Source organism: Phaenicophaeus curvirostris, chromosome 4 (assembly GCF_032191515.1).
Source record: "Phaenicophaeus curvirostris isolate KB17595 chromosome 4, BPBGC_Pcur_1.0, whole genome shotgun sequence".
In the NCBI taxonomy this organism is placed as follows: domain Eukaryota; kingdom Metazoa; phylum Chordata; class Aves; order Cuculiformes; family Cuculidae; genus Phaenicophaeus; species Phaenicophaeus curvirostris.
Genome location: NC_091395.1, coordinates 38203026 through 38220147, shown reverse-complemented (window position 1 = coordinate 38220147; position 17122 = coordinate 38203026). Strand labels below are relative to the sequence as shown.

Sequence of the window (17122 nt, the reverse complement as noted above, 5' to 3'; positions counted from 1 at the left end):
CAGAGATCTTCAAGATTTTGTTTTAAATAAAATGGCCTTAAACTACACCAGCAAAGAAACAGGAGGGAAATCATACTTAGTCTATATAAAACATCCAAACTCACACGCTACTGTAGTTCAACAGGCATCATTATTGATGTTTTGACAATTTAGTAATTATTTATGCTGTTATAAAATCAGTTTAAATTGATTAATTGAATTGCTCATTTTTCTGCATTTCATTTTAGTTGTTAATATTTCACAAACATTAATATTTATAGATTACAAAGAGTTCAAGAAGCAATTAGCACATTCTGAAGTAATATTACCCAGAGGAAACAAACATCAACATGATTAAATAAACTCAGCGTTCCATAATAAAAAAAAAAAAAAAATAATTATTTCAGCATCAGGAAATACTGTAGCCTAAACTAGTGTCACTTACCAAGAAGAGTGTATGCCTAAATCTGAATAGATCAAATCATATATTACATATTATATTTCCACACTAAACACTAAGTCTGAGTACATGGTTTTGATGCATCACACCTACAAATTACCAACAGAGCACTTTGAGAGCCCTTTGAAGCATCTATACCGCTGCTGTGGTTTTTGTATACAGTGAGTTTGAGTCCTTTGGTTAAACCAGCATCAACACGCCCCCTGAATCAATGATCTCACTATGATAAATTTCACTTCACATAGATTTATTCTGCCTACCCTCAAACTTACGCTAGGCAGAGCCTGTACTCAACAGCTTCTCTGTGAATATAAGCAGTGGATCTTCAGGCTTGGAGATATTTTGTAGGGACTGAAATTTTTCTTTGGTTTGGAGGGGGTTCTTTGTCTAGGAATACTAGAAGTTCAAATTAATCAGTTAGTGAGCATTTTCTACAATCATTTTTTCTTCCAAAATATACCTTTTCCCCTTATATACACATTTCCCTTATATATTTCTTACAATGGCTATATTGAAAATGCTAATTATGGACTGATTGATATTAAGGATAGCTGCACCACTGAGTCCTGATTCTTGCCTGGGCCTTAGGACACTTTGAGAAGCCAAGCAATGGGTCTTGCTGGATCTCTACAGGATTATTAGGTCACATTAATGAGGCTGAAGTCACAGAGCAGAAGTTACATGGAAGTTACATATAGTGCAAATCACCAGTTTAACCTATACAATAATTATGATCCTTTGTCTGCTTGGGTTCATCATTCCAGCACTTTCTGCTGATGTTCTTTTTTGAAAAGGAGACACCACAATTGCAGTTGCAATGGCAGATATGCAGTGACACTGCCAATTGGTAAACAGGGTGATAACGTTAGATTTCAGAATCCTCCCACACAGAATGTTTGGAATAATAAGTTTATAAAGGTTAACTTTTGTCTGACAATCTGATTTCTCCCCCAGATCCTCTCCTAGTTCAGTACTCCATCAAATCTTATAAAATGGTAAACACATACACACCACAGAATTCACAAGACCCTATTCAATCTCTTGTGCTACAGCACACCTCTGTTAAATAAAAGGACACCACAGAGCTGCAGCAAGGATTCAAACTCATCTTGACACAAGCTAGGTGTTCACAAGACAGTCCTGATATGTGCAGACTCCTGTTGAGGAAAACCAATCCAGAGGGTGAGTGGAACACGCTGCTGAATGTGGGCTGAAATGGCTCCATGCTACATCAGCGCACCATCGTGTCAGGAGAACAGCTAGCCACAGAGATTTGGTGCACCAAAACTGACACCAAATCATTTGTAGCATTCAGAAGATTGTTGCTGAGGACAGCGTAGAATACATTAGAGATGTATCTAGGGAGACAGCTCCCTGAGGTTAACTACTTTCTTCTTCAACCTCTGTGTGTAGCAGAACTTACATATTCACGTGAATGCATGAAATGGCTTGTATGCATGCATGTACAACCACGTTTTCCTCTTAAGAATATTTTTGGGAGTATTTTGGACTATATTTTGCAGTAAATCACTTAACAGTAAGAATGAATCTTATTGTGGAAACTGCACAAACTTATGTGACTAGGTACAATTTAAACTATCAGGGTTGAAATAAATATATGTATGAGGAATATCCTGATTATTATCCTTTTCTATCAATGCTCTAAACTGCTACTGTACAAACGTCTATGGACATACTTCACCCTAATCATGCAAATGGTATCGGTATAGAATCTTCAAGCAAATTACGCCTATGGATATCTCCCTCCTGGACTGAGTTGCACACATCAAGGCAGTCAGCACAGTAGAAAGCCTATCCTAAAGCTGATTCTAGATCTTGTAGTTCAAATAGTATTGCACTGCAAAATACCACACAAAAAAATATGGATGCTCAGGAATAATACTATGTAAACTTGCAATTTCACATAATTAGATTTTTTTACCAGACAGAGTTGTAGAATCATCTGCCACTACTACTTTTTCTTTTTCAATTTTCTTTAACATGATATGCTTTCATAGCTTTCCTTCCTGGTGTTACTCTGGCAATAAACGAATGAGTAGAGACATTTCTTTGATGCATCCTGTCATCTGGGCTTCCCCATTACAGTGCAGATGTTCAGTTAATCATGGGACTGAAGGCTTCACTGAGCAAAAATGAGAATAACACATATCACCTTATCAAAAGCTTAGGTTAATTACTTGGCCCTGTCTGATTTTCTCATTTTCTAGAATTCATTTTCCAGACAGAAACTGAACAGTGATCTGTGAATGTTCTGTGAATGTTCTCTTTTGTTCATAGTGAATGTTCTCTTTGTTTCAGTATCTATAATTCTACATTACATAACCTGGAGTTTTACACACTTTAAACTAAATCTAAGATTTTTATGGTCATATTAAAAATTTCTAGAAAAATAATTCTTGAGCTTTCATTCAAAACGTATGTGAATGAGCCTAATATACTGAGAGATAACTCTTCTCTCCAAAAATAAGTTAATACGTTTTAAATACTGCACTTCAAAGATGCATCTTTTTCCTAAGTTAAACAGACTAACGAGACAGATTCAACTATAAAAAAGAGAAATAATTAATAATTTCTATGAAACAGATTTGAACCAGTCTTTTGAAAACACATTGCTGTGAGAAACAAGGTGTATGAAATATTTTGGGGAAAGAATAAAGGATTGAATACATTCTATTTGAGCACAAACAGATATTTAACAAGTATTTATAGCCAATGTCTTCTTACAGTAATTTGCTCTACAGAAAATAATTTCTTGAAAATTCCACTAATAAAAGTAGCTGCGATCCAGACACTTAAAAACTATGAAATATAACAATATCATGTAACTTATAAATCTAAAAAATAAAAACTTAAAAAATCTTTAAATAACAACAATAACAATTATGATTATTAATACTAATATTTACTGATACTGAAGCCAGCATTCAGTCAAACTTTTTTTTTTCCCCTCCATTCTTGAAGTTGCTTCTATAAATGCAAAGTAATAGTGATTTTCTGTGTGGCCTCCATTTTTGTTCAGGAAGTATGTCATCCTTTTTACAACTGAAATTAAAATTATTTAAGAGAAGACTGTCATTTTAAGCCTGTCATAGGGGAAGTTCAACTGAAATCACTGTTCTAATACATAAAATTTGACGACATCTGCCCTGCTCTTAAATTATTAAATGACGCTGGTATGCACTGGGGAAGAAATGGAGCACTGGGAGAGACCTACCCAAAAGCTTTGGCCCTGCTCTATTGGTTTATGTATGAACAGAAAAGAAGCAAAAATGAACTCTTTGACAACTTTACACCCTTACAACACATTTGTGGTGTTAGGAGGCAGAAGGTGATGGAAACCCAGGTAACAGTTGTTAATTGGTTTTAAATATAAGGAAAATCAATAAGATTGGCCTGGGGTGGCGTGGCTACTGAGGCTCCTGACAGTTTAAGCTGACTCTGTAAATTAGCAAGCAAAACATAGCTAAAACTATTGCCCTGCAGAGGAGCATGCAGCATTATGCAGAATGACAAGCCCAACGTGGAACGTCTACATCACAAGAAAAGTTTCCATACCATAAAATTAATAGATACTAAGGGACTAACTAAATAAAAAGTATCTTATTGTAAAATGCGAAAAATGAACACGCATCTAATTAAATTCCTTCTCAAGGGGCTTTAGAGCATCTGAGGAAGGAAAAATAGGTGACGTATATCAAAAAGTACAATGAACAACTGCAACAAGAATATTAGCCCAGGAATATCAGTTCAATGCTGGCTTCAACCGAAATGCTACTGAAGTTTCACAATGTCAAGGAGAAGTAAACAGAAAAACCTGATCATTTGGGACAGAACTTCTCAGCACTAGGAGAATAGAAGGAATCAGCCCAGCTGAGATATGTAAATTTTTCATGGAAAGAGTCATTGGGCACTGGAACAGGCTGCCCAGGGAGGTGGTTGAGTCACCTTCCCTGGAGGTGTTTAAGGGATGGGTGGACGAAGTGCTGAGGGGCATGGTTTAGTGATTGATAGGAATGGTTGGACTCGATGATCCAGTGGGTCTTGTCCAACCTGGTGATTCTATGATTCTATGAGATATTTAGGATCCTCCTTTTCCCAAAAAAAAATTATTCAGATCTAGTACATGATTCCATAAGCTACCTGATACAGAATCAGGAGCAGTATGCCTCAACCACAAAATGTTGTAGTCTCAACAATTTCTTTTTCCAATGTGTAATTAAATGTGCTGCATCCAGCTGTATTTTTATTCTTCTAGAAATATACACTAAGAAAAGGTTTAAATAGCATATAATTTATTATACTAAGTGAATTATTCTGACTCTTTTGAAATTACATTTCTGCACAATCTGTATCTTCAATTTTGATTCATATATGCGCACTCTTTGGCAAGTATATTAAAGTTACCACTAGATTTCCAAAAGCAGCTTCTATGTAGAATTTTGTAGGCATAGCATTGTGGATTTCCTAGCTGGTTCTGCAGCCTAATTAATAAGTCAACTTAATAGTTATGCAAATAAGAAGATTAATTCAGATGAAACCAACTTAGATCATTACTCTTTCCTCACATCTATCTTTTGAATATTAAACTCCACAATTTTCTTATAAGAAATTAAAATACAGATCTTAAACATCCCCTCAAACCCTGTCAGATTAAAATAACAGTTTTGCACTGTTAAGGGAAATCTAGATGGATCCCATTTCACAGGACGCTCAGCAAGGAATTACACTTCCTTCATGAAAAACAGGCAGCCAAACACTTCAAGCTCAGATCAAGAGATTCTGGGTTTAAATTTCGGGTTTTAGATACAGATTACAGAATCATGGAATGGTTTGAGTTGGATGGGACCTTTAAAGATCATCTAGTGATAAATTCTTACACTATTCAGAACTCTCATACACTCAGCAGAACTTACAGCTAAACCCCAGCTTCTCAGTTTATCATCACTGGACGAAAACCTGTACTGGTATTGGACAGGACAGAGTTAAATTTCTTCACATTATCTTGTATGTTGCTATGTTTCAGATTTGTGATGAAAACAGTACTGATAACACAGGGAACTTTTATTTATTGCTAAGTAGGGCTTATACCATAGGCTTTTCTGTTTCTCACACCACCAAACAGAATGGGGATGCACAAGAAGTTGGGAGGGACTCAGCTGGAAGAGCTGACCCCAACTGACCAAAGGGATATTCCATACCATATGACGTCATGCTCAGCATATAATGGTAGGGGCAATAAGGATGAAGTGGGAACATTCAGCGATGGGTTCGGAGATACTTGTCTTGCAAGTAACCATTACACATAATGAAAGTCTTGCTTTCCTGGAGAGTACTGAGCATCCATCCTGCCAATGGGAAGGAGTGAATTAATTCCTTGGGGTTTTTTGGGTTTGGTTGTTTTTTTTTTCATGTGTGCAGCTTTTAATTTACCTATTAAGCTGTCTTTTTCTCAATCCATGATTTTTCTCACTTTTCCCCTCTGCTTCTCTCCCCCATTACACTGAGGGGTGCGTGAGCAAGCAGCTGTGTGGGGATGAGCTGCTGCTAAGGTTAAAGGACAAGAAAAACACTTTCTGTTGTTTTTTTAATTATATTTTGGAGTGACCATTGTCTACTATTAACCTGCTTAGCCAACACCTATAGATCAGATGCAGCAATCTGGGATCTGCCTATGTCGAAGAAATAATTCATCAATATATTTTAGTTCCTCTTGAAGAAGCAGATGGTATCATTTGCTTGCATATTAAAAAATCCTTCCTTAAAGTTAAATTAGATGCTTGATCATTTGCCATGACTTCTAAATTTCATTTGCATATATAAACATAAATTACCTAGGTACTCATATGACTATAATTCCACATATATGCACCCATAATTCTAGTGGGGAATACAACAGGGAAAAGTTGAATGTACTAATGACTACAAATCAGCATTAAGTATGTGCTTATTTCCCATTAGCTTCATGTATTTAACATGATGTACTGAATCGAGGACTAGTCCATATCCTGAGAAGAATTATTAAGAACACACATTGTGATAATCCTCAAGTTCTAAATTGGGACCCCAGGAAACACTAGACACCAAGCAAAGATAGACACAGAGCTGCTTCTGTCAAACAGCTTAATCGATGTTAATACATATTTACATATTTCCATGAAAATCATTTGAACTAACCATATATACATTTGGTACAGAATCACAGTATAGATACCGTCAGTATGGAGACAAGTTACTCATGAAAGAAGTTAAAATTGTTCATTTTCAATTATATCCATTATCCTTTCAGACAACAAAAAGCTGCAAATACTATTACGTATAATTACAAGCTTTCAAGATCAGGTTATTTTTCAATTAAGGAAGAAAACATTACTGTTCTTTCCCCAACTCTAGTAAAAATCAGAGAAAGGGAAAAAATGAAAATATGTGAATCTGAACTTAAGAAAAGAAAAACCTGTAGAGAACAATCTGAACATTTCCATGTTTGTCTGAATTAATATCTACTTCAGAAGAGATAAATATAGTAGATGAAGCCTCCATGAAATAGAAAAGTAAGGAAACATGCTAGAAAGTAATAAAAAAAAAATTGGGGAAAAAACCCCACATACTCAAATTTTCAAGAAAGAAAGTTAAATGGGGAAAAGGTCTTTTTGCTAAATAAGTATTAAAAACAGTGAATGGAAAAGAATAGAGGATCAATAATAATTTGAATTGATACAATCTTCATGTACTGCAGCTAAAACTGAACACAAATGCTTTAATTTTCAAATAAAGTAGACTAAGGTGATAAAGCCTGGGGATAATATTATAATTAAGTTGAAAATAATAATTAAAAAATGTTTCCTAGAATATTTAGTTGAGTTTTGCTGACATATTTCAGCAATATTTCACTTGGATGAGGCTAGAACATCTTAATATCCAGTAAAATGAAATGGCATACCTGATTTTCTTAAGCTCTCTGAATTCTAATTATTCTTTATTATTTCCTGCATTGCTGTTCAGTATTCCATTTACTTGCTTAATGAAAAAGGCAATTTTTTAATGATCATAGCCTTCTTCCTACTTCACAAGCCTGTTTCCCTCTTTCACTAAGAGAGAAAACCATTTCTTTTCATAAAAGTTAGTAAGACATATTTGCAATTTTCAGATCACTCCCCATTTGGGAAAGTGGTATTGTGAAATGACCACTTTGAGGAGAGGTATTTTTAAAGGGAAAGAAAAGTTTCTTTTGAAAAGCCTTAGCTGAAGGTCTGAAATACAGAAAGACATTTTCCTGAGTCCAAAATGTACACAAAAGGCATAAAGCAGAGGTGAAAAAGATGCAGCATACACTCCAGTTTGCTTCCCACCAAAACTAGACTGGCCACCTACATTCTAATGAAGCAAAGAGCTCTTTCTTCCTACCATAACTGTGCTCACAAGACAGACCAAATAAACCCCCACTAAGAGAATAAGGACCCCAGAGAAGCTCTAATGCACTGAAAAATTACCATTAATTCAGACAGTTTCTTATGTCTCATTTGCCAGTGCCAAAGTCTGTATTTTTTCAGCACTTAAAGGCTAAGACTACTAAACAATTTGAAACAAGATTTCAGGTTTTAAATATTCATAAGGAAAATAAGGATTTTCAGTCTAGAGCCCGCAAGTTGGAAAGATGCTGCCAGCAAAACTTATACTGAGTGCCATTTACTTCAGAAGTGAAGGTTAGAAAGAGAAACAATTGAGAGAGCAGGAAGTGAAGAAAATGAAGAGGAAAGCTTGACAGACCTTGAGAGCTATCACTGCTTCATTTCCTGTTATGTAGATCATTATTCTATAGCCAATCACAACATTAAAGGACATATGCTGTCTTCCCTAGCTGTTTACATCCCTGGCTTTCCTACACACTTCACCAACTAAGATGCTGTCTATACACCTTCATGCAAACTTATTTTTTCACAATTACTAATAAAGCTAAAACATGATAACTCTACTTATTCAACTGTTATGAACTGTATCCCCAGTTCATCATTTCTAAATCTCATCTGATTGACTGGAGCATTTATCTTCAGAATATCAAACAATTAAACATTGATTAGCAGTCAAGCAAAAATAAAAATATGTAAATTTTCACAGGTATAAATTCCCTAATACCTATCACCTACTACTAGTAATACCTGAATATTAATAGTAAATAAATAAAATTTTACCAGAAAACAGTCATAGGAATAGTAATTTAATATGGGGATAATATGATTGAAACTTCTTTTCTCATGCCTCAATTTTTTAATTTTTTTGTTTATTTCTCCAAAAGAAAAGAATTCCAGATGAAAGTGAGCTATAATAATAAATCAGGATACTAAGTAAACTATAACATTTGCAATTTTTAGTGCTGCCTTCTTGCATTCTCTTCCTTACTAGAAACTTAGATTCTATATAATCTACTACTGAACAAGATAATTTTGCCATATTAAGTAGGAGCTTTTTTTCACCGGAACTTCAGACAGACCATTGCCTCTTCATTTATAACTCTCTTCACAATGTTTGGAATACTACATTTCACCAGTGGTTATAAACAATTATTCATCTTTCTACTTAGATGTTACCATGTCCACGTTTCAAGAACTGGAGGGCAGTACTTCCTGATACCTCTTACTTCTTAGGATAGGAAAATGCTGTCTCTTTTTTAAACTTAAAAATGAAATTGAACCAGGCGTATTTAACTGAATGTATTTCAAATAATCAGTTTTGCTGTAGTCTGAAAAAGGCAATACAGTTGAAGAAAAACAAGTACATAGACAATTCTTGCTCTTACATGCGGGGAAGTCTGAAGCCTTTACATTCAAGTACCAGTTCTCTTACTCACCTGGGGAATTCTACTGATGTAAAGAGACTTATTTGAATGAACAAAAACTGCAGGATTAATTGATTTCAATGAGTCACTTAAGTTCATACAACTCATGACAACTGTACTATGTAAATTGTCAGGCATCTCCTATTAACACCTTTGCATGCAGAAAGTCAACCATCTCTTGCGACATCGTGTTAAACATGTGAAGATGATCTTAAAATCCATCTCTCTAACACAAATGCAGACATATTATACTTTGTTCCCGTTACAAGCAGGAGTAAAGAGCAAAAAATGTACCTTTAGATAATGTCCAGCTGTATTAATCAAAGCAAAATACCATTGCATTGATTATGGATCATAAAGAATGTAAGTAATTCATATCAGGACATTTCCTATTTAAAGACTTTACCATTCACAAAACAATACTGATTTGTACATATAGCATGCAAGTCAGAATGGACCATGCATAACATAAAAGATGAAAAAATAGCAAATGGAAAAAGTAAATAGCTGTAACATCAAAAACTTTCACACACTGAGGCAATACAATTGATGGCAAACATTACATTTTTAAAAATGAATTTAACATATCTGAAGTTCATCTGCACATGCCACTGTCATGAAATGCAACTTTTCACTCACCAAAGTAGAGTTATTTGAAGTATCACCTGAGACCTCGGGTGTTCTTGTGCTGTTTGGAAGTCTGTGAGGGTTACGAGCTATCGCTTGGCACCAGCCCAACATTTTCTCCTTCCAATTATCCCTTCTCAATTTCTGAAATTCTGAAAATAATTTAGATTCCCTGAAACATTGACAATTTGAATTTATTGTGTGCATGTCTCTGGATGCATGCCTTTAAAAACAGCGTTTTAAGTTATATATAAACAAATGAATAAACATATTTTTAGAACTAGTTTATTTAAAGTACTCAATGGGTTATGCCATGCAGGTTAGAAAAAACTTTTCAGCATACCTTACATACATTAATACTATTTCAGCGTCAGAAAATTCAGTGCCTTCTCATCATTAAAACTTTCTCAAATTGTCACTTTAACTTAAAAAGTGTTATTTTTTAAAGGAATGTTATTACAAAATAACTGTGAGACTACCATCATTTCTAAAACCTTATAACATTTGGATGCAATACCCCACGTTTCCTGAAACCACTAGATAGAGCCCTAAAGTAGTAGATGATATTAAATACAAATCAACAGTGTAGAAACACTCATACATGCATGTACTCGTGCCCCCACACACCAGCATACCTGGCTTGTCTTGAAGTATTAAACTAAGATGTATTGAAAATAGCAAGAAGTATTATACACACACCTTCAAAAAACGTTACATGCCAACTGCAAGGGCAGGTGAATTTCTTTTTCATTTTCGACAGTAACAAGATGTTTTTTAGGTAACACTAACACAATCTGAAAATATAGCTCTAGTAAGCTGGTGCTTTTAAGTGTAAGAAACCTCCATAAACATTTTTAAAATGCCACAATCTATATTTCATGTGAAATATGCAACAGAGCTATTCATTGCAAAACTTTGCTAATTAACTACAAAAAATAACTTTGAGTATTTTTTTCTCTGCAATATCTGAAACAATTTATAATCTGGTTGTTTAGGACTTTTTTTTTATTTTAAAATGTGTTATTCTGTAACATCATGAGACATAAGAAAAAGATGAACCAGACTGAGGGCCTAGTACTCCAAATGAGGTTCACACTAGACTGAATAGATCTGGAATGTAACTACAATAATGCTAAAGATCTTACAGGGTAAAGTAGCATCTACTTAATGTTAATGAATACTACATGCTTTTAAAGTAGGTTTATTTTTTCTGCCATATGTCTCCATGCTGTACACAAGGACATACTTGTGCTTACAGTAGGCTTGCATCTTACCATTTTTTTACCACATTCGGTCAAACTACAGCCCTACTGTTTCCACACTTACCATTAATACATAATTTTCGAAGAATGAAATACAGAAAGCTGTATTTCTCCACACAACCTTGTGGAATTTACAGTAAGGAATAAGTGGAAGCCAGCCTTAGCTTCATCACATGGGAGTGATTAGATGAGTGAGTCTACAGGTGAACTGATTCTTATTAATTTTTCAGTCTCTTGATATCTTAACATAAGGTATGCCAGTAAAGCATTACTATCATGAAGACTGTCACACAGCCTGTCAACCACCTGTGGAGTCCAATCAATTTTTCCATTATAAAAGTTTTCAGTTGTTAGCTTCCAAGAACGCCAGGGCATAAGTACAGCCCAGTAAAGGCTTTACAGTGACAAATTTAACTGAAGCACTCAATAAACTCATTGTCAGCAAGTTAGTAGTAGTTACGATTTCCACTGGATCAGAGCATCCGCTCTCTTACAAGCTCCACAAGACTGTTTATCTTCCTTAATTCTGTGAATGCAACGACCAGAACTTTACATGGCAAACTAGTTTTTTTAAGAGTAAAGGAAGTATCAGTGAAAAACTTGTGCATTTCAACAATCTGTATACAGATACAATGAGACAATCAATGTTTTAAATGTTTTTCATTGCATATATAACCTATCATGAACAACATATAAGTAAAACTGGAAAAAGTATCAGAAGGACAAGCAGTTGCACGTCCTACTTGGCAACTTTGAAAGACAGACACTTAATATGAGACAAACAATTACAATTTTTTTTTTTCAAGCTTCTACTGCAAATTCCAGGTAATTTCTACATGATCTAAATAATTTCTACATGAAATTCCAGGTAATTTTTACATTGCAGACTGACTTCTAATTAACCTAGACTCATCCCCCCCACTTTTTAAATGGAAACATAAAAATCTTCTGAGAAAGTAAAGGGTCTTTTCAAAACAGTTATGATGTTTCTGGAATTTCCTGGGTTTCATCAAAAATTTCAAGCAGAAATTATTCCAGTGTTACTTAGACGTTTCAAAGTAAGATAAACTATCTGCTTCTCCTCCTCTGGAACCCGTCACGGTGGTTCTTCACATACTGCCCAGTAAGTGGAGTTTACAAGAAGAGAAGGGGAATTCTATCAGGTATGACACTAGTCAACTCTATTAAACCGGATGAAAAGACACAAGCTGTTGCTGCTCCATTTATTGACAGCACTTGGGGCTTGGCAAAGAGGTACAACTTGCTTTACCGCTGATAAGTGAAGAGGCATTAAGCCTATCAGAATCACAGAGCCACAGAAAGGTTGAAGTTGCAAAGGACCTTTGGAGATTATCTATTCCAACCCTCTGCATGGAGAGGCATTCTGTGGGTTAAACAATGTCTTGAAGTAGATGATTCTGAGAAGTGACCACCTTCCAAACTCAGCTCAACAGAGAAACTCATGCCGCTACACTAGATCCTTGGAAACTATACCCTTTTCTCCTTTTCTCTGCTTTCCCTTTCCTCCTTGCAACACGTACGGCTGCAGCGGGCTGTACCTGGCAGTTTTGGTTTTTGGTTTTGCTTCTGACTGGGCAGCATCAAGCTCTCTATGCTGTTCTCCTCAGGTCTGTTAAGCAGATTGCTACAATATTGCCAGTGCTGCTAAGTGAAGGAGTGTTCCCGTAACTTCAGCTGCTGCGGTTTCTTGTCAGTGCTCTATCCAGTATGGGTTGTTTGATGGTTTGTATCCAGTGTTTTAAGGGTGCGCACCTTGATTAATAAAATAATTGTTTACATCCTCCTCCTGAGTGATTTGTGTCACTCTAGTGCCATGCCGGTCCAAAGAGCTCATTTTTAAAAGCAGTGTACAGTAAATTCTTCCAGAGATGTGTTTAGTGTAGAGAAGTAAGGCAAACTCCACCATCTCTAGAGTCCTGTGCTCTCCATGCTTTGGGTGGAGACAATACAATTCCATACATTATATATAAGCTTATAAAGTGTTATATATCACAGTTTGGGTTTAATTACAGATGAAGTAAAAAAACAGCTTGGTATAGGGAATATTCTATAAAATGACTCTTGCACAGCTGGATACTCTTGGTACTTAGACCTGAGAAAGAACCATAAACCCCAGGCAACAGCTGTGGTTCAGTATGATAAAGGTAACTACCTGAAGTCATTATGAGTTTCTATGCAGTCTAGACAGGTATATGACATTTTAACAATTTGAAGCGTATGTTCTATAATGTCAGCTAGCAAGAAGTCTATGTTCTCAAAGTTTTACAGCCTTTTAAAAACACATTAGCTTAGAGCTCCACAGTCTACCTTAGCCACAGGTAGAAAGCAGAGTGCATACCCAAGATTGGTGTGTGCCATTTGCCAGTGGCAACAGTCCCACAGGGATCCGCAAGGAGAACATTACAAAGAACGACATTACCATCATCCCTCAGTAAATGATAAATCAAACTTTTCTATATTGCTTGTATCTGTAAAGGTAGGGAATCATATAGCTATTCTGTTCTATTTGGGGTGCAGAACTACATGGAACATTTGCAACTCCTTTTTGCTCTGAAGAGTCAAAATGATGACTACCACTGTACAGATCACAACTGAAATGAATACTCTGCACTTCCTCATAGAACTGAGGAATCATCACCTCAAATGCATTGCCTGAAAAAAAATCTTAATAAATTTTTTTTAAATAAAAAAATACTTTAATCATACTTTATCAGACGAGACAGTTCTTTTTAGAATTTAAGCAAGCAAAGAGACATAGAGAACTATAGATACAAAGACATCTTGTATGATATTAATATTAAGTAAATAGGAGTTAGTTAAGAACGATGCCTTAAAATCAAACAGATATATGAAATAAAAGCACAATGCCTCCAGAAGGTTCATTAATCTAGTGAGAGAAAAGAATCAGTAAGGAATTCAGGAATATAATCTGGTTCGGGTAACAAAAGGCCTCAACAAAGACTGAATTAAGATGAAGTATATGAGAAAGTTACACCTTGTCGGTCCTTAACAGGATCTAACAGCTACCGTGAAACAGCAGGAAATTGAACACAAAACATAATGTTTGTTATCTGAGCTGAATAGTTTTGTTATCTGTAATGAAAGATTCCCAACAGCAATCAAAGTGACGGTATTCATCTAGCAACTAAACACAGTGCATGACTTAGCAGATCATCAAAATATTCCAAGAGTAGAACTGTAGGAATATTGAAAAGCAAAACAGTCTTCAATTGATGAGCTCTGGTAGCAGAAATAGTCCCTGCTGTTCCTAGTGTACCTCTTCTCTGAGTCTTATCAAGATGTGATTTGCAATCAATTATTCTAGTTTGAACACGAATATAAATTCATGTGCTGGATGCACTAGAAAGTGCTAAAAGCTTGTGCTATTTTTGTGTCACAAGTGAACTATATGCTTTTCTCAACCAGTGAGTCAATATCATCCTATGACTGCTGTTTCACAAGAACAATTCAGTGTAGCCATAGCATAACAGCATAATTACTCTAACTTTATATTTATAGAAATAAGAAGCTCAACCTCAAACTTTAAAAGTATCTCTGAATAAAATAAAAATGCATTAAAATAAATGTGATCATGCCAACAGCTGTAAAATATTCCAGTCCAGTACAATCCAGTGGTGGCTCTTTCAAGTCAGTGGAAAAAAGTTAATTGCTACATACACGCAATAAATGTCTGTAAAAACTCTTTTCTTATCGCAAGTGCCAAGAACCACCTACTCCTCCAACCTGAGGAATAATTTTATAAGAAATAGATGAGTCCAGCATTTAATTAATGTATCTTGCAATCTCAGTAGCCTCAAAGGCCAAACTAGAAAAATTATATCTTCCAGACTGGTACCTGTACCAATTCACTAAAATATTTGCATCATGTGCTAGCCTCATTAAAGAAAATTGCAGAAACCATCAAAAAACAAGCACAATTGCCCACAAATCACTAAGTTGACACCTAGAATGATGGTATTGATCAAAAGACCTGTTTCCTTGTATAGTTACTGCATATACACAATCACATTCCTCTGCACTAAGCGGATGTAAGAATCCAAATTCAATCATGTTGTCAAATTTATTAATGACTGACTTCAGAAGTGCTTCTAGTGCACTACTTCAAGAGTAAACCAAATTATGCACAAATAAATGCATTTCCCCTCGCTGCAAAGGCAAAGCAGAGTTGTCATTTAACTTAGTTATGCTTACCAAATGCGTCACAATGTTACTGCCTATATTATCCAATCAATTTTCAGAGACTGTGGAAGGGGCTGTTTTGATGTTCATGTAACGTAATTAACCATATCATCATTTCCAACTAAAGTCAGCCTATGTTTTGTTCCTTTTCTGTAATGCTAACATGTATTTTAAGTTGTCCTTAGCCCCTGAGGACTCTGGTTCCTTTTTGTCATAAGTAAAGATCCAAATTTCACTCATTATTTAAAACAGTCCAATCATTGAAAATAAATCAATTTAAGATGACTGGTACAAAAATTATTGAGGCCAACATTAATTTGTCTAGCTACTCCGTAAGCATTACATCCAAAGAATGACAAGAAATCTTTGAAAGCTTTCAAAAGGAAAAAGTCTTTTGGGTTACTAAAGACAGAAAAATTGTGGGGATATTTGTCTTTACAGTCATGTATATTATTTTTTTTGCACAATGGAAAGTATCTCTTGTTTAAAGCGGAAAGCAATTTTAAATCACTCAAGGCTTTTTACAGAAACCATGACAGATTTTTCCTACATAGTAAATTTTTAGCATTGTAATTCTACTCTTTGCATTTGTGAAGACTGCAAGAAGAAAATGTTGAGAAATTAGAAGCAGAAACTTATGTGTATGGCTACTGTTTTAATATTTTAAAAATTAATTTTTACATACGTAGATACTGCCTTTTCTGTATTTGTCTATGCAGTTTAATTCTAGTTTGTTTGTGTTTTTTAACTATTTTAATAAGCAACCTCTATTCCATATTCAAATATCACAACTACTCTTCTTGGGAAGGCATCGTTCACCCTAGGACAGATGTCTCCATGGAATTGTCCTCAGACCTTTCAAGAGCAATGCACCGATATGTGCCTCTGGCAAGTTCCTGCCTACAAGTGAGTGTAAAAGGGTGCCTAATCCTTCCCTCAGGACACCTCCATGTAAATTCCGGATGCATCAGACTTCCAAGCAGAAAGGAGAATGGTCTCGAAACAAACATAGTTTTCAGAACAAGAACGAAGTACATATTTTTTCTCTATGAGTTTGCATATATTTAACCACACATGATCGTCAAGCAGCTTAAACCAAAGCTTCAGTCAAAAAGAAAGGCATGACTGGTAAGTGTACATGTTAAAACTATACTGAGCACCACTGGCAGACAGAAGTTCTTTGGGGAAGCCATGGAGAAAGCATAAAATGTAACAAGCAAAAAAAATCCACAAGATAAAGCATTAACTATCTCACAGTGTTAGTGCATGCATGCAGTTATCTAAATGCACAGGGCATAAGAAGTTAAACTAAGACTTTATTGGACTTTATTCTGCATATGCTAAAGGAAAAGTCTTCACTTTTATGTGGTTTATTTATAGAAGAGTATATTTATTTTGTAAGATAAAATCCACTTTGAATCTGGCAGAGCTCACTATTGAATTAAAATATGAAGGCAGAAGGAGCTTTTTTAAAAAAATTCAATAAAGTTTAGGTGTCTGAAAGACAAACACTCTTGTTTCAAAGGATAGGTAATTAATACTGAATTTAAATGAGTTTTTAAGAACAAAGGGAAAATCACATTCAATCTCATTTCAGTGAAGTGCCAGCAGTACACACGTCAAAGTGTGTTATGACCACACATGGTCCAAGAGAAGTATCTACCCTTTTTCAGAAAATTATTCTTAACAGAAGTTCTGTCAAATCCAATGTTCTGGGCAGTC

At 35.2% G+C, this 17122-nt stretch overlaps 1 protein-coding gene across 10 annotated transcripts in view; it reads right to left on the bottom strand.

Annotated features, from left to right (window-relative positions):
• The window catches only part of MARCHF1 (membrane associated ring-CH-type finger 1), a 235509-nt gene that overhangs the window by 84117 nt on the left and 134270 nt on the right, over positions 1 to 17122 (bottom strand). For 5 of the 10 annotated variants that reach the window (XM_069855813.1, XM_069855812.1, XM_069855819.1 and 2 more), the window contains one exon: positions 9930 to 10069. The exons of 4 other annotated variants lie outside the window; for them this stretch is intronic. In XM_069855813.1, coding sequence (XP_069711914.1) covers positions 9930 to 10031 — 102 coding nt within the window. In that variant the 5' untranslated portion in view covers positions 10032 to 10069. Of the gene's footprint in view, positions 1 to 9929; positions 10090 to 17122 lie in introns of all 10 variants that reach the window. One more of the 10 variants, XM_069855814.1, reaches the window with a different exon arrangement.